Genomic DNA, 26080 nt, shown 5'->3' with positions numbered 1-26080 from the left:
ATGATCTGACAATATAGGGTTTTGAGGGAGGACACTGAGGTCACTAATCTCTGTTCCATACGTTAGGACAAGATCCAGAGTGTTCTTGTGAGTGTGAGTCGGTTTATTTACATTCTGAGTGAAACCAATGCTGTCTAACAAGGCGCTGAAGGCATTACTGAGAGCGTCATCACTCATGTTCACGTGGATATTAAAGTCTCCAACTATAACTATTTTATCCCAGGCTAACACTAAGTTTGATATAAAGTCAGAAAACTCTGTTAAAAACTCTGAGTAGGGACCAGGAGGTCGGTAGATAACTATGAACAAAACTCCTTTTTGGTTTTTCATATTTGGACATGTGATTGACAGCATAAGGCTTTCAAATGAGTGAAATGCATTGTTAGTTTTAGGGCTCATGAGTAGGCTTGAGTGGGAGATCACTGCCACACCACCACCTCGGCCTGTGCTCCTGGCAGTCTGAAAGTTAACATGGCTGGGTGGGGTGGACTCATTTAGTCTGACGTAGTCGTCTTGTTGAAGCCACGTTTCAGTTAGAGCTAGAAGATCTATGTTATAGTCACTAATTAATTCATTAACTAAGAGCGATTTGGAGGAAATTGCTCTAATGTTTAGCAGTCCACATTTTACGTGTTTATTCATTTGTGTATTTGTGATTGTTATTTTCCTTAAGTTATTTGGTCTGACGCCTGAAATATTTTTTCTGAGATGTGACTTTTTGGCATTATTTGTACGAGGGACACGAGGGACACGAGGGACACACACAGTCTCTATCTGTCTTGAATCTGAACACTTCACAGGTAACAGAACGGGCGAGAGTTCAGCGACAGAGGAGCGTCTTGAACTGCTGCTCTGCACCTGGGGCTCATCCCTAGATGGTCACTTAACACGACTAAGACTATCGGTCAAATTCCGAACTAATAGGGATGTACCCTCCGAAGTCGGATGGATGCCATCCCTGCGTATGAGCCCGGGCTTTCCCCAAAACGCACTCCAGTTATCAATAAAGACAACGTTGTTTTGAGGGCACCATCTGGATAACCAGTTGTTGAATGCTGAGAGACGGCTGTACAATTCAGCATTGATCCGATTGGGCAGGGGACCAGAAAATATTACAGTGTCCGACATCGACTTCGCTAGGTCACACACCGCGGCTACTTGAACTTTGAGCACCTCTGATTGTCTCCGCCGGGCGTCGTTACCGCCTGCGTGAACCACGACTCGCCGGAAACGGGTCCTACTCCGCTTTAAGATCCTAAGGTTTCCTTCGATGTCACCCATTCTGGCCCCCGGGTAACACCTAACGCTAGCAGCTGGCAGCTTCACGTCTCTAACAATAGAACTCCCGATTACAAGAGTTTCTCTCGTGTGTTCAGCGGGCGTGTGATCGCTGAGGGGAGAAAACCTATTATAGACGTGAAGCTCACGGCGCTCTGAGGTTCGGCGTTTAGCGCCTTGTCCCCTCCGAACTGTCACAAAATGGTCCCTATTCTGTTCCTGGTCTAGTCCCGGCTGCACGGGAGACGCTGAGGGGCTGAGCTCGGCCTTACTGCTACTGCTAATGCTAATGCTACGCCCTGCAGCGCGGTCCGGTAGCCCTCGCGCTAAAACCGAACTATAACTGGACTTAAGCTCCTCTAAACAGCGGATCCGCGCTTCTAACTCCGTAACCCTGGCCTCCAAAACAACCACTACACTGCACTTCACGCACCTATCATCAGAGAAGGAGCCAGGGTTCTGACTCGACATATGACAGCTCAAACAGGTAAAGGTAGATCCAGCCATGACGCTAGCGGCTAGGCTACGCTAGGCTAGTTCAGGCTGGAGCTAGAGAGTGAGGAGGGCTTTTAATCCACAAAATACTGAAAAGCGAGCGGCTTGAGGCTCCGGATTGTTTGCGGAGAAATCAAACGTTCACTTTCGTGTATATGATGCGTAAATAGTGTGTATAATTCGTGGATTAATCGGTAAAAGGCTCTAAGAACGAACAGCTCTGAAAACGCGACACACTCACCGGAAATGACGTCGCCGGACAACCACATCATGACCTCATGGGCTTTGTAACGCCAAAGCAATGGGAGGAGTACTTTTACGGACTACGACAGAGTCTGAGGACTACGAAACGTCTGAGGAATAAAGTCTGGCGGTAATGCAACACTCGGATGCCAACCGCCATAAAACAACAACGACAACAACAACCCGGCCCTTTCTCCATCATAAGCCTCACAGCAAATCAGCACATGCTCGACAGTCTCTGGCACCCGACAGTGACCACACAGACCGGTCGGATGCTTGCCTATCCTACTCAGTGACCAATTGAGTCCAGTATGGCCAATCCTCATGCGGGCGAAGGCCCTTTCCTCCCATGCGGTCCTGCCCATAGACCCGCAAGGACCCACACTACCCTGTATGTGATAGAGATGCCGTCCAGTAACACAGTGGCTCCAAAATTCCTGCCAAAGGCCGACCACATGACTCTTGATAACGGGCTTGATTTCAGATTTGCTTAACTCAACCGCCACATCAATTGATGGCCGCCTAAGGGAACGTTTAGCCAGTGTATCAGCCATTTCGTTACCATCCACCCCCACATGCGCAGGGACCCAAATGAAGGAAACCCTCACATCCTTCTTGGACAGGGAGAGCATCAGACAGAAGATGCCATTCAACACATCCTGTCTGCAATCCGATTTCCCAGATTTAATGCTTTGCAATGCAGAAAGGCTGTCAGAGGCCACCACAATGCCGCAACACTGCAAAGCAGATTCCGCCCATTCCAATGCCAACCGTATCGCTATGAGTTCCGACGTGAAAACAGAAAGGCGATCTGTCAACCTCTTCTTGACCACCAGCCCCAGGTCAGGCACAAAATAAGCGGCGCCAGTACGCCCACTCTCAGGATCCCTAGACCCGTCGGTATAAATAAACACATCACCTGAGTGCTTATCGATGAGCGCTTGAACGGCAAACTGCGGTGCCCTCCCAGCGACTCCTCTAAGCTTGCCATGCAAGCTAACATCAACAGGAGCCGGGACAAACTTCCACGGAGCTATAGCAGACAAAGCCACCGACGGGCTCACACGCAGATCACCAACCCCCGCAAGCCGCGCCTTCGCATTTCCTACCTGGCTAAAAACCATACCGCCAGCCTCACTCTGCCCCCCATCAACCCTGAGAAAGTCCCTCACCGGGTGAGAGCTCGTATGACCTTGCACATTCACCCAGTAAGCCAACAGAAGTTCTAGCCTCCGGAGCCGTAACGGCAATTCCCCCAACTCAACCTGCAGCGCCGAGAAAGGGGAGGTCCTAAAAGCCCTACAGCAGATGCGCAAGGCCTGGGCTTGCTCCACATCAAGCTTCTTTAAGTTAGTCTCAGCCGCAGACATGTAGGCTATACAGCCATAATCAATAGCCGCCCTCATGACGGCCCGATAAATACCCAGGAGCGACCTTCTGCTGGCCTCCCAGTCCTGGCCGGATAGACAACGAAGCAAGTTATTCACCCTTTTGCATTTACCACTGACCTCATCAATGTGCTGACGCCAACTAAGCCTCTCGTCAAAGGTGACCCCCAAGAACCTCACCTCCCTGACCTGTTCGAGCACCTGCCCATGCAGTCGAAGGGAGACGTCCCTATGCCCATTGAAGAAACAGATCACTTGAGACTTCCGTACGGACAGTTTAAACCCCCACTTCAGGGTCCACTGCTCCACCTGCTGTATTGCCCTTTGCAGTTTCGCCTCGTAAAACCGGAGATTCCTCCCTCTCACCCATAGAGCGCCATCGTCAGCATAAAGGCTCCTCCCAACAGACCCATCCATGTCGTCAAAGATGTCCTTAATCATAACATTGAACAAGATAGGGCTACACACACTCCCCTGCGGGATCCCATTCTCCACCCCATAGACCCCAGAGTAAGCAGCGCCCACTCTGGTTTGGATACGCCGGCCAGACAGAAAGCTCCGGACCCAGTTAAACAGTTTACCCTTCACACCACACTTCCGCAGCTTAATGAGGAGCCCATCCTTCCAAACCATATCGTACGCCTTCTCCACATCGAAGAGCACCGCAATAACCTTTTCTTTCTGAGCCCTGGCCAGCTGGATATCAGATTCCAAACACAACACGGAATCCATGGTGTTCCTGCCCCTACGGAAACCACTCTGGTGCGCGGGAAGCAAACCCTGACTCTCCAAGAAGTAATCCAACCGCTCGGTAACCATGCGCTCCATCGTTTTCCCGAGCTGCGACGTCAAGGCAATAACTTGAAGGGTCAGACGCTGGCCTACCCGGCTTCAGAACCGGCACCACCGTAGACTGTTTCCACAAACACGGTTGAAAAGACCCAGGACTAGCCCAAGCGTGTCATCAGTCAAATGAGAGAGCATGTCATAGCACACCTCATTTTTACCCGGGGCTGTCTGTTTCGCCTTAGAAAGTGCTCTCCTTAGCTCAAACAAACTAAACGGAAGGTCAAGGTCATCTTGAGTCGAAGGCTGGTGCCCAATCAGCTCAGAATTCTGGGCCAGAGTACTCTCCCTGTAGTGCCTTTCCGCAGGTGAGAGATTGTCAGAGCTGTGCACCGACACAAAGGTGCTGGCCAACAGTTCAGCTTTGTCAACGTCGCTGACTGCTTCAACACCATTCAGTATTAGGACCGGGGTCCCATGACGGCGCTCAACCCCATGCATCCGCTTAATCATCCCCCAAACATCCCCGAGACGCGTTTCTCTCCCAATTTTGGAACAATACCGCCTCCAATAGGCACTCTTGGCCGTTCTTACAGTTTTCCGCACAACAGCGCGGGCCCTCTTGTAGTCAATGAGGGCACCCTCAGTGTGGGTAACCCTTAGCCGGCGAAACGCCGCATTTCTCGCCCTAACAGCATTACCACATGCTTCATTCCACCACGGCACCCGCTTCCTATGTCCACTACCACCACTCTTAGGAATCGTGCCTACCGCTGACTGCGTGATGAGCGAGACAATTGCACTATTGAGATCATCCACCTGAGTCAATCCTCCTTCCTGCAGAACCCTAGAACCATCATCAGCTTTCCTCAGGAAAGCCCCCCAGTTCGCCCTTGCCAACTGCCACCTCTGGATCCTCGTCCCCCTGACCACACAGCTCCCAAGGGGAGTGGCCGCTTGCCAGAGGGGTGCGGCCTCCTGCCAGAGGGGAGTGGCCTCTTGCCAGAGGGGTGCGGCCTCCTGCCAGAGGGGAGTGGCCTCTTGCCAGAGGGGTGCGGCCTCCTGCCAGAGGGGAGTGGCCTCTTGCCAGAGGGGAGGGCCTCCTGCCTGAGGGGAGTGGCCTCTTGCCAGAGGGGAGGGCCTCCTGCCTGAGGGGAGTGGCTCAAATAGTCTGTGTCCAGAGTGAGAAGGGTCTGGATGATTCAGGAAGTCACTCTATTAATTATATTAAAAAATAAATGGTGAATGGTGAAATACATGTACTTCTCAGTGGAAAACAAAGTCAGATGTTTGGAGGGAAAAAATGGGTATGTATTGGTTAGTTTTATTGCATTTTTTATTTGTGTTTTAGTATACTGTGTTTGTTGTTTATTCTGTCATTTTCAACAGGGCAAACTTTATCATTGGGTTTTCCCTGTTTGGATAAATTAAATTTAAGTAAAAGTGTAATCATTATTCACAGGGAAACGCAATAGCTGGAGAAACTGTGGCAAACGGTGGCACGTGTCACATGTTCAGAGACTGTCCTGTTCAGGGACTGTCCTGTTCAGGGGCTGTCCTGTTCAGGGACTGTCCTGTTCAGGGACTGTCCTGTTCAGGGGCTGTCCTGTTCAGGGACTGTCCTGTTCAGGGACTGTCCTGTTCAGGGACTGTCCTGTTCAGGGACTGTCCTGTTCAGGGGCTGTCCTGTTCAGGGACTGTCCTGTTCAGGGACTGAACTCACAGCCACAGACAAGGACAAGCTCCTCTGGCTCATCTAGACTATAAAGGCAATCTAGAACTTTTATAGAAAGCTGGGAATTTGTTATTATAAAGTGACATGGCCTGAAAACCTTAAGTGTTGGAAATACTGTATTACAAAGGAGTGACAGAATTTAATTAACTTTCTCTAATCAGTGATGACCATGCAATATGCAAAATGCATTTATTAAATAGAATAAAACAAGTGTTTAGCACTTAAGGTTGATCTGTTGACTGGTTATTCAAGACATTCTTTCACTTTCAATAATGAACATTATTTGTTTTGGGGGGTTTTACAGACAGCTGCTATTTATTTTATTATTCATATTTTTATCTTTATTTTTTTAGGTTGTTAGATGTGCAATACTTTATTTAATTCACTCAAAGTAATATCTTTAAATGTTAAGAGGCATTCGAGATCATCCTAAAAGAAAAGCAATTGTTGTGTTTTGTGGGAGGAGAGATTATTATGTCTTTAACAAGAAATGAATAATGAGCCATTGCACACAACAGTCAGCAGGGGGCGCCAAACTTCTTAATAAAGCCAATGCAGATACAGTTGAATATTCCTTGGCAAATGGATAATACTGAATATTAAATTTAACTTAATAATAATTATATCTATGCTGTCACAAAAACCCAACTCTTTTGTGTTTGTTTAATCAAATATGCCAAAAGTTTCAAGTGTTACAATAAATTATAACAAGGCAATTTTACTAAAAGGAGGGGATTGTGATGATGTACCGGGTGATACAAGATTGAAATGACATATGTATCAGATCAGCTGCATGATCAGAATGTGCTCCAACTCCAAGAACTGACCTATGGCATACGTCTTCACATCTTCAATATATTTCTGAAACGAATCATTCCTACGCCCCATTATCCAGCCATAAATGGCAGGTTCTAAATACTACAACAAAAGTTCACGTGTCGTAGGCGTAATGGACGTGTAATGGACGATTTTTCACCGATTTGAGAACTCAAGCAGAAGTGCGCATGTGCACTTGCCCCCGTGCGGACGCACAAAAAACACATGTTTGTTTATTAGAGCGACGGATCGCATCACATCTCTCGTCTCCCGTAGATTTCAGTCTCTTCATGAGTCAACTCAAACTGTCTTAATTTTGTCCTGTACACTGACGGAACTATATTATGATAGATCCATGCGCTTAGACACGTGGAAAGTGCTGCTCTCATGGGGACGAGCCGACGAGCCGACGAGGCTCTGCAGGTGAACGAGGCTCTGCAGGTGAGCCAGGCTCTGCAGGTGAACGAGTCTGCAGGTGAACCAGGCTCTGCAGGTGAACCAGGCTCTGCAGGTGAACCAGGCTCTGCAGGTGAACGAGTCTGCAGGTGAACCAGGCTCTGCAGGTGAACCAGGCTCTGCAGGTGAACGAGGCTCTGCAGGTGAACGAGGCTCTGCAGGTGAACGAGGCTCTGCAGGTGAACGAGGCTCTGCAGGTGAACGAGTCTGCAGGTGAACCAGGCTCTGCAGGTGAGCCAGGCTCTGCAGGTGAACGAGGCTCTGCAGGTGAACGAGGCTCTGCAGGTGAACGAGGCTCTGCAGGTGAACGAGGCTCTGCAGGTGAACGAGGTTCTGCAGGTGAACGAGGCTCTGCAGGTGAACGAGGCTCTGCAGGTGAACGAGGCTCTGCAGGTGAACGAGGCTCTGCAGGTGAACGAGGCTCTGCAGGTGAGCGAGGCTCTGCAGGTGAACGAGGTTCTGCAGGTGAACGAGGCTCTGCAGGTGAACGAGGCTCTGCAGGTGAGCGAGGCTCTGCATGTGAACGAGGCTCTGCAGGTGAACGAGGCTCTGCAGGTGAACGAGGTTCTGCAGGTGAACGAGGCTCTGCAGGTGAACGAGGCTCTGCAGGTGAACGAGGCTCTGCAGGTGAGCGAGGCTCTGCAGGTGAACGAGGCTCTGCAGGTGAACGAGGCTCTGCAGGTGAACGAGGCTCTGCAGGTGAACGAGGCTCTGCAGGTGAACGAGGCTCTGCAGGTGAACGAGGCTCTGCAGGTGAGCGAGGCTCTGCATGTGAACGAGGCTCTGCAGGTGAACGAGGCTCTGCAGGTGAGCGAGGCTCTGCAGGTGAACGAGGCTCTGCAGGTGAACGAGGCTCTGCAGGTGAACCAGGCTCTGGATAATATGCAGAAATGGGAGTACAAGAAGTAAGAGAAAAGGCTATCAAAAGAAGTCAATAAATAAAAAGGAACAAATCTTTAAAGATAATCCACTAGAGTGGAGGAGTTTATAGTTAAAACAATCTCTAAATGTGGAAGAAAACCTGAATCTTAAACAATTACAAGTAGAAACAGAAAAGTATAATCGAAGGAAAAATGATGTTACTGCTATTATGATTAATGATAATTCAATTTCAAATACAATTTATTTTTGTAACGTCCAAAATCACATCAGCAGTTGTCACAGAGGGTGACAGTGAAAAACAGATTCAACTTTTCATAGGGACTTGGCCATGTCCCAGCGTCCCGTGTCCTTAGACATCTGTCATGCTCCCGTGTCCTTAGACATCTGTCATGCTCCCGTGTCCTTAGACATCTGTCATGCTCCCGTGTCCTTAGAGTCATGCTCCCGTGTCCTTAGACATCTGTCATGCTCCCGTGTCCTTAGACATCTGTCATGCTCCCGTGTCCTTAGACATCTGTCATGCTCCCGTGTCCTTAGACATCTGTCATGCTCCCGTGTCCTTAGACAAACTACAAAACCTCTTTGGGAAAAAGTATAAACCTGGAGGAGTTCCACAGTGAAGGAGAGATCTGACTCCCTCAGACAGACACGAGAGAGACAGTGGGGCTGGACCCACTCAGGAGGAGAACCAGTTCTTCAGGAGGAGAACCAGTTCTTCAGGAGGAGAACCAGTTCTTCAGGAGGAGAACCAGTTCTTCCAGGCAGATGAAGAACTGTTAAGTTTTCGACGCGCATCCGAGGGTCGAGAGCGTCCAAAGCGTCCAACAGCGAGATGTTCAGCTTTGTCCAACTTTCTGCGTTGGACGCAACGCAGCAGCCAATCAGACATGACGCTACAGTGAAGAAGACCCAAAACAAACCCACAAGATAAAAAAAAATCCTTAAGACGCAGCTCTTGGAGCAAATAATGAAACTAAACTCTGCTCAGCTCTGAAGTATATGCGGGTCCCAGACGGGCCCCGGGGCCCATCGCCTCCGCTTTTAGACTTTGTAAAGTTAATAAACCAAAGCCATGGTCCGCCATTAAACTCATTTACACCACGAGAAAAGCAACACAGCACAACTCCTCCACTGAGCATGTGCAGGACGACTCGACTCCACTGCACATGTGCAGGACGACTCGACTCCACTGCACATGTGCAGGACGACTCGACGCCACTGCACATGTGCAGGACGACTCGGAGCGCCTGTCTTCAAATGTACAGGCGTCCAACTTCTGCGTCGGGCGTGAATTTGACGCCGCGGTGTGTACCTAGCTTAAAGCAGGACTAAAGCAGAACTAAACCAGGGCAAAACCGGGACTAAAGAAGGACTAAAGCAAGACTAAGTAGGTCTGAAGCAGGTCTAAGCTAGGACTAAAGCAGGACTAAAGTAGGTCTAAGCAGGTCTGAAGCAGGTCTAAGCTAGGACTAAAGCAGGACTAAAGTAGGTCTAAGCAGGTCTGAAGCAGGTCTAAGCCAGGACTAAAGCAGGTCTAAACCAGGGCAAAACCGGGACTAAAGCAGGACTAAAGAAAGACTAAGCAGGTCTGAAGCAGAACTAAAGCAGAACTAAAGCAGAACTAAAGCAGGTCTAAAGCAGGACTAAAGCAGGTCTAAACCAGGGCAAAACCGGGACTAAAGCAAGACTAAAGAAAGACTAAGCAGGTCTGAACCAGGTCCAAGCCAGGACTAAAGCAGGACGTCCAAATCGCACCCAACGCAGGAGTCGGACGCCCATCCAAAAAATAAATTCACCAGAGCAGACGTGCGTCCGAGGCGTCCAGCGCACATGTGCAGTGGAGTGGTTGTTGTGTTTTCCTCTGTAGCTGTGCGATGGCAGAACAGGTTGACATACTTCCCAACTAATCTATCATCGCACGGGGGAGATAATGCATAAAAAAGCGGGAGATTGCCCTCCTAAGAGGAAGGTTTTAAATTTCATCAGAAATAAAAGACAATATCAAAGTAAACCAACGAAAAACACTGAAATGCGAGCCACATGACTTGTAGGACGCATGTCAGTCTTCATATTTCCTCCTCTACATGTGTCTGTATTGAATAAACCATGTAGGGTCGAACCGTTTTTTCTTTTTTACGTTGGTTTGTCATTGTCGGCTACTTTTACCACCGCTCACGTCGTTCATCATCATGGTGTCGATTTCATATTAAATTTGACCTGCGCACTTTAACTTGGCGCTTACCCGCCACGAGTCCAAAGGTTCGCTAGTCCGAAGGTTTTAAAGGTTCACTGGTCCGAAGGTTCACTGGTCCGAAAGTTCACTGGTCCGAAGGTTCACTGGTCCGAAAGTTCGCTAGTCCGAAGGTTCCTCATAGGTTAAAGTGAAGGTGCAGACGGCATTGGGATGTAGTCAGTCTGTAAAATGCGCACGAAGCACGAAGACACGCACTGGGGCTCATCACGTTTAATGTACCAGCTGCTCACAAGAGGCACCGCAAGTTGTACTGTGTATATAAAAATAACAAGGGAACATCTCGAATCCTCCACTTTATGCCTTCATTTGATCATAAGTATAGAAATGATATATGTATATATAGAAACGCGTGATCCGATCACCGTAGGATTGGGAGTCAAAAAGGAAATTCAGCTGGCCAAGACGGGAGTGTCTACAGAGCCGCGGCGCGGCCGAAACTGCTAGGCTATTTGAGTTAATTCATTCAATAATAATACGATAAGGAGCTCAGGGTATGCACAGAAACAAGTCCGAGGAGAGCCCGCTGCGCGGACTCACACCTTCGGACTTGTGACCCTTAAAATTTCGGGGAAATTTCGGACCCGTGAACCTTCGGATTAGCGAACTTTAAAATTTCTGAATTTTCGGACTAGTGAACCTTCGGACCAGTGAGCCTTCGGAGTCGTGAACCTTCGGAGTCGTGGGCAGCCACCGGAAACATGCCCAGCAGCGTAATCACAACAAACATGGCGGCGCCCGTGTCAGCTGTTCCCCCCGCTCGCCTTCGCTACCAAAATAAAGGATAACGGCGTAGAAAAGGTCGTTTTTTGATTTTCGATTGAAATATCTTGAAATCAGGCCCCAAATCGGGAGGGTTGGGAAGTATGGGTTGAGAGAGTGGCTTTGGTGCATTAAAGTTCAAAAACGGAGGCAATGGGCCCCGGGGCTTGTTTGGGACCCCAGATACTTCAGAGGAGAGCAGAGTTTAGTAAATATCATTATTTGCTCCAAGAGCTGTGTCTGTAGGATTTTTTTTTTTTTATCGTAGCAGGATTTGTTTTGGGACTTCTTCTGGGTCGTGTGCAGCACGTCACTGGAGCGTAATCTCTGATTGGCTGCTGCGCCGCGTCCAACGCAGAAAAGTTGAGCTTTGTTCAACTTTTCTGCGTCATACGCTTTGGACATTCTGGACGCTCCAAAGCGTCCGACGCTCGACCCTGACACATTGAATTTGAGTCCACTTTGAATGTAAACTAGACGCTTTGGACGCTGCGTTGTGTACGGGCCTTAAAGCAAGACTAAACCAAGGACTAACAGGACTAAAGTAGGACTAAAGCAGGAGTAAAGCAGAAATATTAAAACTAGGGATGTCCCGATCCAATCACGTGATCGGAAATCGGGCCCTATCACGTCGTTTCAGACTTGATCGAAATTGGATGTTGCGTCCCTAACAGTGATATAAAATTTTACTCTTATTAGTTTGATCAGCGCTATACATTTCAAGCTTATTATTTGTCTCTCACCTCCGTATAACCCATGAATGGATCACGACATTTTACTGCCGTTAAGCCCAGACTTTATGGCAGTAAACTTTAGTGTTGTTTACGCCGTGCGAATTTCGCAGATCCCACACAGCAGATTAAGGGAAAAATGCACAATAACTGGGGCGTCGACAAGCATCGGGTCGATGTAATTTTGCGCGACCAACGCTGCTAATATGAAGAAAGCTCTGGGTGAGACCGGGGTGCGGAGTGCAGGTGTCGCGCATTCTTGCCAACTTTGCGTACATGAGAGCTTTCTTTCCCAAAGCAGCGTGATAGACACTGTGGCGACCGCGAGGATCAGAACACTGGCCCCTGACTTACTCTCGACTCGACATTCAGACGGATTTCATCAAGAAAAACATACATTTTATTATTTAAGCCAGAAGAGAATTAAGAGTGCAGTTCTGAAAAGCACATTATGGCCTTACTTTAGGAGACTGTTGCACTTTCATTTAATACACACTTTGCTTATTTGTTTACTGCTGATGGGTATTTTAAGTTGAGCTGATATTGTTATTTAATTTAAATTTTGCACTATTATTTCTTATTCAAGCTACCTCAAAGAAAGGTGCACTGTTAAAGTGTTAAAAAATAAAATAAAAACCGGTATCGGCCGATATTTAAAATCAGATGACTCGGAATCGGATTGGGGCCAAAAAACCCTGATCGGGACGTCCCTAATTAAAACTATTACAATCTGTCACATATTCACGAAGAAATGAGTTTATGAATTTAGTCGCGCCTAAAACTAAAGTGCACATGTCCCGGGACGAGACACGAATCCATCTTTAATAACCCGACACGTGGGACAACCTGCACATCATGCACAACTGTCTGCCGTACCGTGGACTGGCGAAGGTCTTTCAATCAACGACGAAGTCCGGAAACACACCGTCCTCCGGTGCCACGGCGCGTGAAGTTCCTCGTGGTCGAGCTGACTTCCAAACACGCGGAGCACACGGTTCTTACGCATGTTACATGTTTGATTGTCTAATAAATTGAGCCAATTGGGCCTCACCCCCCTTTCCGGAGTCAGTGGAACCGTCAGATGACCTGTGAATTTAATTCTTAGACATAATCAAAAGCCTTCTCAGCGTCCAAACTAATTATTACGGCTTTGTTTTGTTGTTTTTGTATATGATTCATTATGTGTAAGGATCGTCTTATGTTGTCTTGTGTTTGTCGTTTGGTAATGAATCCTGTTTGATCTTTGTGGATTAAGTTTGGGAGGATTTGATCCATTCTTTTGGACATAATTGAGGTGTATAAACGATAGTCCACATTCAGAATAGAAATGGGTCTATATGAGGCACAATCCAGTCGGTCCTTCCCTTCTTTTGGTCTCAGGGATATGCAGGCCTCCTTCACATTAGAAGGGTCTGAGTTTTCTCAAGTGCCCAGTTAAAAGTGGCCAATAGGAGTGTGTCTTTTAAAGCTTTATACCACTCTGAGGTGAACCTATCGCGCCCCAGAGATTTATTGTTATTTAATCTTTTGATTGCGTCTTGTATTTCCAAAAGTCATATTTCAGCTCCTGATTGTGTGTTTTGTTCTTCTGACATAACAGGCAAATTGACGATTCTTTATTGACGATACTTCTTATTTGAAAATAGTTTTTTTGTAAAAGGATTCAAATGCTGATTGAATTTGGTCTTGTTTACTTAAGATTACATAATTTTAAATTCAAAGATAGTAATTTAGATTTTTTTTATCCATATTTCTCTCTGGTTAAGAGCATTTTCTTAACTATTTCCTGTGAAGTCAGATAATTAATTTCTCCTCTTTTCTTTTTAATTTCTTATATCATTTTAAGACATCCATTTCAGGCATGGCTCCAACATTTTTATTTGTTTTTGGCAATGGCTATAATTTGTCCTATCAAGGCTGCTTTGGAAGCATCCCAAAAGAGGGCGGAGACATTTCCCCAGTAGCATTTTCCTCCATATAAGTCTTAATTTTTTGGGACATTTTCTCCTCAAACAAATAGTGATCAAGCAGACTGGCATTGAACCTCTTAAAGTGTGTTCTTTCGTCTTTCCTCCAATTCTAGGTTATGCCTCCGTGATTTTAGATCTGTCTTTATTGAAGATAAAGAAATGGTCTATTCTGGAATAGATTGTTAGAAAAATTGTGTACTCTAGTATTCATTTTCCCTGAATTTCCATGAATACCAATACCCTCCATATGTCAATCAATCCTATATTCCTCAATAAGAGACAGAACTTCTTATTCATTGTTCCTCCAGAGCCTCTTGAGTTCGACACGTCTAATGTAGCTGAATATGAAGATTCCAATCACCTCCACAGATCAGGGTTCCCTCAGAGTGGTTTACAATCAGGTCCATGACATCAGAAAGTGATATTGCCCCCTGGTGGAGCACATTTAAAAGAGTGAAAAGCTTTTCATTAATATTCCCCTTCACCAGTACATATCTCCCCTTCTTTAGCCTTACATTCAGAACTCTGTTAAAAAACTATTCAGTTTGAAATCAACATTGCAACTTCCCTTCTATGTTTGCCTTCGTATTATGAATAATAGGATTTTTGATGACAGAATTTCAATTGTTTTTAATGTTTGGTGTCATTCAAATGTATCTCTTGCAAATATACAATGTATATTCTTTATTTTTTCACTTTTGTTGAAATTTCCGTTCGTTTGATTGGGTTCAGTGCCGTTCACATTGAAGGATGGGATAATACTTAAAACACTTCTGATGCCATTGGGTTGATTGTATTGATCGTACCTTTGATAACGTTTGAATATTTTTAATCTCTCGGGTCAAAATCAACAAACACACAAGAACCATAAGAACACAGAACCACTGAAAGGGTAAAAAAGAAAATAAAAGGGTTCAATCCAAGTGAAAAAACTCCCAAGGCAAACCTGACACCAATCTTCAGAAAGAACAGGATATTTGACCTCATTAACTCATCACACCCCCGCTGCATTCTACAAGTATTTCCCAATTTCCCACAAATCCAATCTCCCACATTTGGCACATCGATGAGTAGATGTATTTAGTCACAAAGTTTATGTACAAAAGCAGACGGCCAACATGGAGAATAAAGTCTGATGTTAAAAACAAATAAATCATGTCATCAGTCTCTTCAAATGAACAGAAATGTATCACCATGTGACCACAACATGAACTCACACGCCCAACGCTGGTGGCTCCATCTCTCTCTCTTCAGTTCTGTGTTTTGCATCTTCCTGAGGAGCTCTGCTTCTCCTGGTGTTCTGAGCATGTGTTTTTTACCTTCAAAAGTCACCAGAAGTCATGGGGAAAGAGAATCCATGTCTCAGTTTTTTCCTCATGAGCTCCTCACAGATGTGGTGGAACTTTTGTCGTTGGTGACGAACCTCGTATGGAACATCTGAAGCAAAGACTTCAACTCCTGAGCCATCAAGAAACTCAGGAATAATATTCTCCAGGAAGTGTTCTGTATCCTTTCCTTCTTCTCCTTCTTAGGTTCAGTTTAGGCCGTGATCTGACTCCAACGTTGTGACTCTGGCCGACAATATGGTCTTTTTTGTTTCATTTTTATTTCTGTTCTCTCTGATCTTGTTCTGTTTCTAGTGGCTTTTGTTAAGTGTTTAAAATGTTTTTGAAAAAAAAAATGAAATACAAACAAAATTCAGTTATTTAATAACTGAATTGATCCAACAAAGTCAACAGAAAAACTGAAGTTGTAAAGTTCGTGATTTGATTCAGCTTCTTCAATGAATATAATCATACTTTTAAACTAATTAATTTACTTTGCATTGCTGTATCTACTGCACTCACTCAATAAAATAAACCTTTAATTTAAAGTCCGTCCCTAAAAGTTCCACTACTTGATGTGCGAGAGTGACAATTGTATTAACTACCCTAAGGCTTTATCTTTGGTGGCACTGTTTTGGCGGGTAACCAGCTGAACTGATACGGCTCCTGTGGCACTAACAGGTCAATGTCCAGTTTCTTCTGCTCTTTGTCACTGTTGACGGGGCGATATCCCAGCATGGACATGGCGCCACGGCACACGTCCTGGACACGTAGCACTTTACTATGTGGCAGTGAAGTACGCCAGGCTTGGGACACATCCACAGCGTTTCGAGAGGTGATTTTGAAAGCCTCTCGTATGGTACCTTTGCCTTTGCCGTGTGTGACTTTGTATATCCATTCCTCCAAGGCCTCGGTCATCTTCAGACCCACAAAGTCATAAATGGAGCCGATTTCCTCCAGCGGGTTTCGGGCCAGGTCCTCATAGCGGACCAGCTTGTAGCGGCCCTCTAAAAAAGACGGAGGCTTTTGAAGGGCCGTCTCCTTGATGCGCAAGTGACTGCGACAAATTTCTTGCATGATGTGGTACTGCACGTCTGCAGAAGTCAGGTTCCTCTGTTCCAGCACTATGGCATTGTCTCTGGTGAAGGACTGGGACGAATCTTCCCGGGAACGTAGAACAGCTCTGGGGTCCCGCACCAGGTGCACAATGCGCAGGTCAAGCCCAGGGTCCAGCAGCAGAGGGTAGAGAGACTCCAGCTCAAAGAAGCGGACCTCCTTCAGTACTACATGGCTGTAGGTGTGACAGGCGCGCTCGGCCCCACCCAGGCCACGCATCGAGCATTGGAGGGAACATGCCGTCTGGTTACTGAAGTGGGCATGCATTGTGAGGGGACAGGCGGGGGGTGAGCACAGCGCCCGACTATGGCTCCACATGAACAGGTGGGACACGTTGTGCTGCTTGGGCAGGTAGGCCTCCATGGTGGAGAAGTCACAGTGGAAGGTGCTGCGCAGCAGGTCCCTGACGGCCATATTGAGGGTCCTAGCCCCAGGCCGCTGTAGCGTGGTCCAGACATGCCAGCCTGGCTCCATCAGATAGAACACTGACGGGTGCTGGCTAAACACCTGCCCCAAGAAGGAGGAGCCTGAGCGCCACGACGACAGCAGAAGCACATGGACTTTTCCATGGGAAGGGGCGGAGCCACAGGGGCTAAGCTGTATGTACCAGCCACAGAACAGCACCACCGCTGCCCCCTGCAGGATGACCAGGAAGATCATGGTACTCAGGTTAACTCTGCAGCGAGGCATGTCTGTTTCACAGCTGTCTGAGGACGCAAACAAGAACAAGTGCACCCATGATGAGTGTGTCATCCAACAACAGAGTGATTACATAACTCACTGGACTTACAGGATCCTGGAGCAGTCAGTTGGAGATGAGGAGGAGCCAAGAGGTCGGCTGTCCAAACAAAGTCTTCATCTTTTGGGCTGCATGTGACAGTCTCCTGTGGAGGACAAATCCAACCAGAATATAAATGAGATCACCACCACTTTACAGCAAGCTCATTTCAATTCATTCAATTGTTATGTCCAAACTGAAAGAGGAGTTAAAGAGGCAATCTTTGTTAAAAAAGAGAATACGTCCTTTAACAGACATGAAGGTTTAAGATTCAACCTTCCAGTCGTATATAATAGTGTCTTGAAACCCTAGAGCGGTAGATGCCCAGGGAATTCTGATGCTAATCATGTGCTCAGTGAGGAGGGAGCCAAAGTCAGGTTACAATAGGATGTAGATAGGGCTGATAGTAAACAAAGAGGGTATTTTCAAGTGAAACTAAAAACTCCCTTTATCAGGAGGGCGGGGCTTATTCAATAGTAGGATGAATATCAGAGTTCCCAGACTCGATTCACAGATTGAGAATGACTCTTGGATGGGAGTTTTTTTTCCAAAAACAGAGTCCAGATGATACAACTGAATCTTTTGCTACAATGTCGGTGTAATCCCTCATTCGTCCAGGCGTGTTCCATAGTAGAAAAAGCTTCAGTTGTAGTCATCTGGACTCAGTTTGAAAAAATAGACGTTTCGACTCTCATCCAAGAGTCATTGTCAATAACAGAATTTAGGTCGAGAACTCCGATATTAATACTGTTCTGTGGTAAGACCCGCCCATTGGGAGGAGCCTTCCTGAAGTAGAAAGAGTTGTTTGTTTCAACAGAAACTCCCCCCTTGTATCTACCGAGCTAGCCTATTCAGAATCTTAATGGGCTATTAGAAACCTCTTTGTCTTTGTGAGACCCTGGCTCAACCACCCTGAGTACCTGATTAGCATCTGAATGTCCTCTACCTTTCCAGGGGTTCAGTAACCCATTATAAATAACAGGAAGATTAAACCTTAGCCCTCCATTTCTGTTTAAAGAAGGTCTTTCTTTTTTAACAAAAATAGCTTCCTTGACTCCTCTTTCAAACCATCTTTTCTCCCTGCTTAAAACCTTCACATCACCGTCTTCAAACGAGTGATTAGAGGCTTCAAGGTGGAGATGCACGGCGCTCTGTGGTCCTGAACTTGTATTTCTTCTGTGCTGATAAAGCCTCTTGTGTAGAGGCTGTTTCGTCTCACCTATGTAACGTTCTTTACAACTTTCTTCACTGCATTGGATCGAATAAACTACATTGCTCTGCTAATCAGGTACTCAGGGTGGTTGAGCCAGGGTCTCACAAAGACAAAGAGGATTCTAATAGCCCATTAAGATTCTGAATAGGCTAGCTCGGTAGATACAAGGGGGGAGTTTCTGTTGAAACAAACAACTCTTTCTACTTCAGGAAGGCTCCTCCCAATGGGCGGGTCTTACCACAGAACAGTATTAATATCGGAGTTCTCGACCTAAATTCTGTTATTGACAATGACTCTTGGATGAGAGTCGAAACGTCTACTTTTTCAAACTGAGTCCAGATGACTACAACTGAAGCTTTTTCTACTTTTGCTACAATGGAAGACTCCTGGATGAATGAGGGACATGTTTACAAACTGAAAATGCATCAGCCAAAAAAAGTGAATAAAATGTCCCACTTTTTTATGTTCATTAAATTTATTTCTCCCCTACTGTGTTGAGCTCATTTCTGTGCCACATTCAAATTTGATTAACCCAGCCCAAGGCCCCAACCCATGGTCCCAATCCATATGCAGGTGCAGGGCCGGCCCTTCCACTAGGCCGTATAGACGGGTGCCTGGGGCGGCACTGCTGAGTTTTTTGCGCCCCCTTCTATGTATCCAAACACTATTTCGGAATTGACAAATAAATCTAACGAAAATTGTTATATATGTACCACGGAGTATAAGGGCCAACCAAGAAAAAAAAATGCGCTGCACTACGAGAATAAAGTCATTAATTAATGAGAAAAAAAGACATTAATTAATGAGAAAAAAGACATTAATTAATGAGAAAAAAGTCAAAGTCAGAAAAAAGTCGTAAATTAACGACGTTAAACTAATTAAATAACGAGAAAAAAGTCATTAATTTATGAGAAAAAAAATCCTTAATTAACGAGAAAAAAGTCGTAGTTTAGGCGCCAATTCAAAGTGACGTCAGCAGTCACTTCAAAAGAACGGGCTTGGATGAGTTGACAGTTTAGAACTACATAAAAGCCTAAAATAGTTGTGCTGGGGCCGGCCCTGTGCAGGTGATTCAGTAGGAAGGAAATCAAATCTGTATCGTTGTACAGTATACTTTCTTATTTTATCACACATTTATGCTGGAAATATAAATGTCAAGTTTACTGTGGAGAAAAATGTTTAAGGCACGGGTGTCAAACATCCGGGGTGCACGATTAGCACGGTTAGCCCTCTTGCCTCCCAAGAGGAGGTGCCAGAACAACATCACATGATCTCTCTGGGTGAAGTCTGTATGTCCTCCCTGTGTTACCGTGGGTTCTCTCCGGGTTCTCCGGCTTCCTCCCACCCAGGGCCGGCCCAGCCTATAAGCGAACTAAGCGCCGTCTCGTCCAGAACCTCTGACGTGAAACTTTGGAGTGAACAGTGTGCGCCCCTGTCCCGGGCCCCTGTCCTGGGCCCCTGTCCTGGGCCGCTGTCCCTGGCCCCTGTGCAGCCTCAGTCAGAGATGAGCGGGTTTGAGTTTGCGTCCCTCTCTCTCACATCACCATGTGTGAGATCAATCGTGACTCGTGATGTCTGTTTTACTTTGACTTCTTAACGTGGAATGAGAGGAATGTAAAGGTTTATGCACGTAAGGTCCATCAGCCAATCACATCGCAGCATTGTTTCATGCAGGAGTCCAGTGTGTGATGTTCTGATCAGAACAAACATTTATATTATAATTCACTTTTAAATAGAGCAATAAAACATTTCAATTCATTTAAAAAGCATCATTAGACTATTTGTTATAAATTATAATAAATTGATAGTGAAAAATAACCAGACATATTATGATTACGTCTGTTATAGAATAATACTATATATTTTTATACAAAAGTGGCAAAGTTGCAGAAACGCAGTCTCTTCACTATAGCTAGGTTTGGATCTTCACTTCTCGTTCGGTTCATTCTCTGGGAATAACATGTTTGCACTGTGTAGTTTTATCAGTGTTAATTATTAATCAAGCAATGCTTATGCCATTTGTTTAATTGAATATAACTTGTTTTGTCACTTTGGCAAGAAGGAACAGTTGGAAGCTGTAAAAGATAAATTAGTAAGGATAACTATTAATTTTACATTTTCAGTTAAAATGAATCAATTTGACCATAATTATTTTTCATAGCCAATATTGTATTGAGTAATTAACTAATTAACTAATGTATTCATAACTGGCTTTAATCATTTTCTCCTGGCACAGTTTCATCACATCATCATTTTATAGCATCACAACCTGAACATTTTACTCTTACTTTAGCCGGCTGGACCTCATTAAAATACACCAGAATACACGAAAAAGGTCTGAAAATGTCTGGGGAAGTGCCCCCAGACCCCCCCCCGTTCATTAATTTAAACTGCTAATGTGGCTGTAGACCCTTAACGCCCACAAATACACCCAAAAACATATCTGGGAGGTGTGTTATTTGTACAGGGAGTAGAGGTGATGTCAGCAGAATACCAAGTTGCATTGTGGGATTTAAGTTATCCATATTTGAGCTTGTGAGGTGCTGAGAATAAACTAACTGGCAAACGGATGCCCTGGAGTTTTGGTGCGCTTTGTTTGCGTTGAAGAAAGTTCCTATATGTGAATTGTTCACCGACAATGGCAATAAAACTGATTCTGATGACGTGGTGAAGGGCCCCCAAAAATGTTTTCGCTTAGGACCCCCTGAAAGCTTGGGCCGGCCCTGCTCCCACCGTCCAAAGACATGCATGTGTTAGGAAAATTGGCAACTCTAAATTGGCCCAAGTGAATGAATGTGAGACTGAATGGTTATCTGTGCGTCTATGTTTATTTGTTGGCCCTGCGACGAGTTGACCACTGTCCAGGGTGTTGGGCTGCAACGATTACTCGAGTAAATTGAATAATTTGATTATAAAAAAGCTTTGAATATTATTTTATTGCCTCGATGATTCGTTTGATTTACATATCCAATTAAAAACATGTGAATCTGTGGTGCGCGGAGCCAACGTCGTAAAGTGACGAAATGCAAAATTTAGAGCCACCGCTCAAAACATCAGGCAACACTGGTCTTATTTTAAGTTATGTGACAGAAACGCAAATGACAAGTGACAAGTGAATTAGTCCTTTATATATATTCTTTATATACAAACAGAACACTTTGGACTGGTGAGTGAAATGTTGCGGTTTTGTGGACAAACTCATGTGAAATTAAGAATAAAATGTGTTTTTTTAAGCGGAAACTCAATGTTTTATTTGTTTATTACAATTAACTAAAATGTTTATTTAAAAATGATTTGATATGCTTTTAAATGGTTTACGGGATGTACAAAAAAAATAAACAATGAATCGATTAATTGAAGAAAAAAATCGATAGATTACTCGATTACTAAAATAATCGATAGCTGCAGCCCTACCAGGGTGTACCCCACTTAAGGCCCAAAGTCACTGGGATAGGCTCCAGTCACCCGCGACCCCTAATGGGAAAAGCGGTAGAAAATTAATGAATTAATTTATTAATTTTATATAGCAGAGCAGGAGATGTGTTTGCATTGCCAGCAGTAAGTCAGACCTGTTTCCAGTGCATGTTGGACTCCACCAGGGCTGCCCTTTGTCACCGGTTCTGTTCATAGTTTTTATGGACAGAATTTCTAGGCGCAGTCAGGGGTCGGAGGGTGTTCGGTTTGGGACCACAGGATCTCATCTCTGCTGTTTGCAGACGATGTTGTCCTGATGGCTCCATCAAACCCGGACCTGCAACATGCACTGGGACGGTTTGCAGCCGAGTGTGAAGCGGCTGGGATGAGAATCAGCACCTCCAAATCCGAGGCCATGGTTCTCCACCGGAAAAAGATGGCTTGCCCTCTCCAGGTGGGTGGGGAGTCCTTGCCCCAAGTGGAGGAGTTCAAGTATCTTGGGGTCTTCCCTGGAACAGAGCTGTCCACCATCTATAAAAGGTGAGGGTAGGAACAGGAGAGCTTTGTCTTTCGACTCCTTGTTCCTTGTTCACCACAACAGTCCAGTGCAGAAACCGCATCACATCAGACGCTGCACCTCCTCTCAATCTTATGTTCCATCCTTTCCAAACTCGTGAACAAGACCCCGAGATACTTGAACTCCTCCACTTGGGGCAAGGACTCCCCACCCACCTGAAGAGGGCAAGCCACCTTTTTCCGGTGGAGAACCATGGCCTTGGACGTGCTGATTCTCATCCCAGCCGCTTCACACTCTGCTGCAAACCGTCCCAGTGCATGCTGCAGGTCCGGGTTTGATGGAGCCATCAGGACAACATCGTCTGAAAACAGCAGAAATTAGATCCTGTGGTCCCCAAACTTAACACCCTCCGAACCCTGACTGCGCTTTGAAATTCTGTTATAAAAACAATGAACAGAACTGGTGACAAAGGGCAGCCCTGAGGAGTCCAACCTGCACTGGGAATGGATCTGACTTACTGCCAGAAATGCGAACATAGCCCCTACTCCCAGAGTACCCCCCAAAGGACACCACAAGGGACACGCTTCTCCAGATCCACAAACCACTCTACTTCGACTATCAGATTCTCCTCTCCAGTACCCTGGAATAGACCTTACCGGGGAGGCTGAGGAGTGTTATACCTCTATAGTTGGAACACACCCTTTGGTCCCCCTTCTTGAACAGAGGGACCACCAGCCCAGTCTGCCAGTCCAAAGGCAATGTCCCCGACCACCACGCATGTTCGCCAAGACAGTCCTGCAACATCCAGAGACTCTAGACACTCATCATCCACCCCCTTGAGCAGTGCCACCGAAGAGTTCGCCAACAACCTCAGTGATTTCAGCTTGCGTGATGGACAAGTCAGCCTCCAAGTCCTGAGTCTCTTCTTCCTCTTTGGAAGACATAACGGTGGGATTAAAGAGGTCCTCAAATTATTCATTTCACTGTCCAACGACATCCCCAGTCGAGGTCAGCAGGTCTCCACCTGCACCATAAACGGTGTTGGCAACGGACTGCTTCCCCCTCCTGATGCACCGGTTTTGCCAGAAATTCTTTGGGGCTGACCGAATGTCCTCCTCCATGGCCTCCCCGAACTTCTCCCAAACCTGGGCTTTTGCCTCTGCAACAGCCCAAGCTGTGGTACGCCTGGCTCGCCAATATCTGTCAACTGCCTCAGGAGTCCTAATAGCCAAAGAGACCTTATAGGCCTTCTTCTTCAGCTTGACGTAGGTGTGTGCTGTGGAGCAACATTTGGATTAGCATGATGTGTGAAACCCTGTGGGAGCCCTGTGGGAGGAGGGTGCATGGAGTGTGTGTCATGGGCCCACTCATTTTGAAGCCTGCAGAGTTTCCAGAGGTCAATTTCCCATTCATTCAAATATCCATCATCTTTTTATGTGGATCTTTTAACGTGTCAATTCAGGATTCTGAATGCTAGTAATTGTGATAGATAGATGAGATATTTTTTAATTGTCTCTCGTGCACTTCACTAAGGAAACTGAAATGTACAGGGAAAGTATATGGGAAAAGAAGGCAACACATAGCGAAACACTGTGGATCTGAGAGTGAACCACAGCCTCAATATTTTTTTTATTATTAAATCATCTATTTTAAATTTGGTTAGAACTTTAAATAAATAAGGCCAGCTAACAGAATCAAAAGGGTTTTCAGCATTCAGACTTATTATTACAGCTTTGTTTTATTGTTTATGTATATACGATTCATTATGTGTAAAGATCGTTATCTTGTGTTTGTCATGTTAATGAATCGTGTCTAATCATTGGGAATCAAATTTGGGAGCATTTGTTAAATTATTTTGGACATAATTGAAGTGTATATACGATAGTCCACATTCAGAACTGAGATTGGTCTGTGTGAGACACAGTCAAGTTGATCTTTCCCCTCTTTAGGTGTTAAGGATATTATGGCTTCCTTCTAACTGGGACAGGCCTGAGCTATTTTAAGGGTTCAGTTAAAAGTTGATAAAAGCAGTGTGTCTCTTAGAGCTTTATACCACTCAAAGCTTAACCTGTGAATCTCGGGGATGTATTGTTTTTAGTCTTTTGATTGCACATTGAGTTTCAGTAGTTCTTATTTAGTAATTAAGTAAATTGATACTGTCCAAAAAAGATTGTATTTCTTCTTCTTTGTTTCCTAATATTTTGGTGAAAATAATGTGTACAAATGATTCCACACTCGGCGACCTGCACGTGGAGAGCTGGAGCATTTGAAGCCGTTTTTGTCTTTTTGAGACGTGGCCAGCGGCTCCGAGAGCAGCAGGCAGCTCCCATGTCAAAATATCGGGTCTTCCCAGGTGAACTCGTAATAAATGCGGATAAAACCAATGGATTCGACCGTAGCCAGACAGGCACGTCTGAACTAAGAAGCCATCATGCCAGAAGTCCCCATAAATCAAAGCTTTCAAAGGGAATAATATCAAAATCATATAAGTGTGTTAGCAATTTAGGCAATGGCGAACCACCAAATCAAATGTTTGGAGGGAATTCTGTTGGAAAAAAATACCCACAAAATCTCAAGAAACGAAGAGCAAGAGATGAGCAAACTCGGAGGATACAAGTCTGGTAACTAGGGCTGCAACGATTATTCGAGTTAATCGAATAATTTGATTACAAAAAAGCTTTGATTATTAGTTGATTGCCTCGATGCTTCGTTTCATTTACATATTTTATTAAAAACACGTGAATCTGTGGCGCGCGGAGCGCACGGAACGACTTGTGGCGCTTTTGTTTCCCGCGGAGCTAGTTCCTGAAGAAGCTGAAGCACAACAGAGAGAGCGGCATGTTTTAAACTCACGAGTGCGACCCAAATATGCGAAGAGTTTTGTTGTGTAAAAGAGCACGGTGCCGCGAGCTGCCGCTCTAACCACCACAACTAGCAGCACATTTGGTGCCCTAGGCGAGCTACTACCCAACTTTTTTCTCGTTAAAGGTGCCATAACATGCAAAATCGACTTTTCAGAGCTTTTAACCTTCTTACATTGCTATTTGTGCTTCATATATGTCCAGAGTGTTTTTTGATTGATTCCCGCAGTGTTTAGCTTTATTACAGACTATCTCCTTTCCTCCAATCTCCAAACTGACGGGGGGGTGGGGCAAGACCGCGTCATAACCACAGGCACGCGTCATCATCCCCCCTCACCCTCCCCCCTCTCCTCTATATATATATATATATATATATATATATATATATATATATATATATATATATATATATATATATATATATATATATATATATATATATATATATATATATATATATATATATATATATATATATATATATATATATATATATATATATATATATCTGATCTGAAGTTCTATCGTTTCTCACTCAGTCGCGCGGAGTAGACAGCTGTGGCGCTACGTCACGGGTGGGCGGGGCAAACACGCTCTCTCTGAGACTACGTCACGGGTGGGCGGGGCACACACACGCGCTCTGAGACTACGTCACGGGTGGGCGGGGCACACACGCTCTCTGAGACTACGTCACGGGTGGGCGGGGCACACACACGCTCTGAGACTACGTCACGGGTGGGCGGGGGAGCCAGATGGCTCTTCACAAGGGTGGGGGCAAATATCAAACCAAGCCGTTTGCATTTCCGGGTTGGTGAGGGGGTCCAAGGTCTGGGTGATATTTCTTAACTATTATGTTAAGGGTGTTGCACAACCCTTATTATTACCAATTATACACTTAGGATAGACTACGAAACGTGGAAAAAAAGCATGTTATGGCACCTTTAATTAAAGAGTTTTTTTCTCATAAATTAATGACTTTTTTTCTCATTAATTAATGACTTTTCACATTATTTAATGAGTTTAATGTCGTTAATTTACGACTTTTTTCTGACTTTGACTTTTT

The 26080-nt window shown here is 45.3% G+C and overlaps 1 protein-coding gene and 1 long non-coding RNA gene across 3 annotated transcripts in view; both read right to left on the bottom strand.

Moving 5' to 3' along the window:
• Positions 1-458: 458 nt before the first annotated feature.
• The window catches only part of LOC140349469 (uncharacterized), a 254457-nt gene continuing 228835 nt past the window's right edge, over positions 459-26080 (bottom strand). Inside the window, exon 2 of the long non-coding RNA XR_011924535.1 lies at positions 459-604. This is a non-coding gene — a long non-coding RNA (uncharacterized lncRNA). The remainder of the gene's footprint in view (positions 605-26080) is intronic.
• On the bottom strand, positions 15649-17115 carry LOC140349449 (carbohydrate sulfotransferase 5-like). 2 transcript variants are annotated; one of them, XM_072435777.1, is made up of 2 exons: positions 17025-17115; positions 15649-16937 (listed from the first exon to the last, which is right to left on the bottom strand). In XM_072435777.1, the coding sequence occupies exon 2, from the start codon at positions 16922-16924 to the stop codon at positions 15725-15727; it is 1200 nt and encodes a 399-aa protein (XP_072291878.1). In that variant the 5' UTR covers positions 16925-16937; positions 17025-17115; the 3' UTR covers positions 15649-15724. The 2 variants fall into 2 exon arrangements, with proteins under 2 accessions (XP_072291878.1, XP_072291877.1); XM_072435776.1 differs by having other exon boundaries at positions 15650-16941.

This window comes from Eucyclogobius newberryi, unplaced genomic scaffold (assembly GCF_026437365.1).
Source record: "Eucyclogobius newberryi isolate DKJ021-1_F unplaced genomic scaffold, fEucNew1.0.hap1 SCAF_7, whole genome shotgun sequence".
NCBI lineage: Eukaryota > Metazoa > Chordata > Actinopteri > Gobiiformes > Gobiidae > Eucyclogobius > Eucyclogobius newberryi.
This window is presented reverse-complemented; position numbering and strand designations above follow the sequence as displayed.

Coding starts and splice junctions, on each gene's coding strand:
- LOC140349449 (XM_072435777.1), bottom strand. CDS start 16,924: ATGCCTCGCTGCAGAGTTAACCTGAGTACCATGATCTTCCTGGTCATC.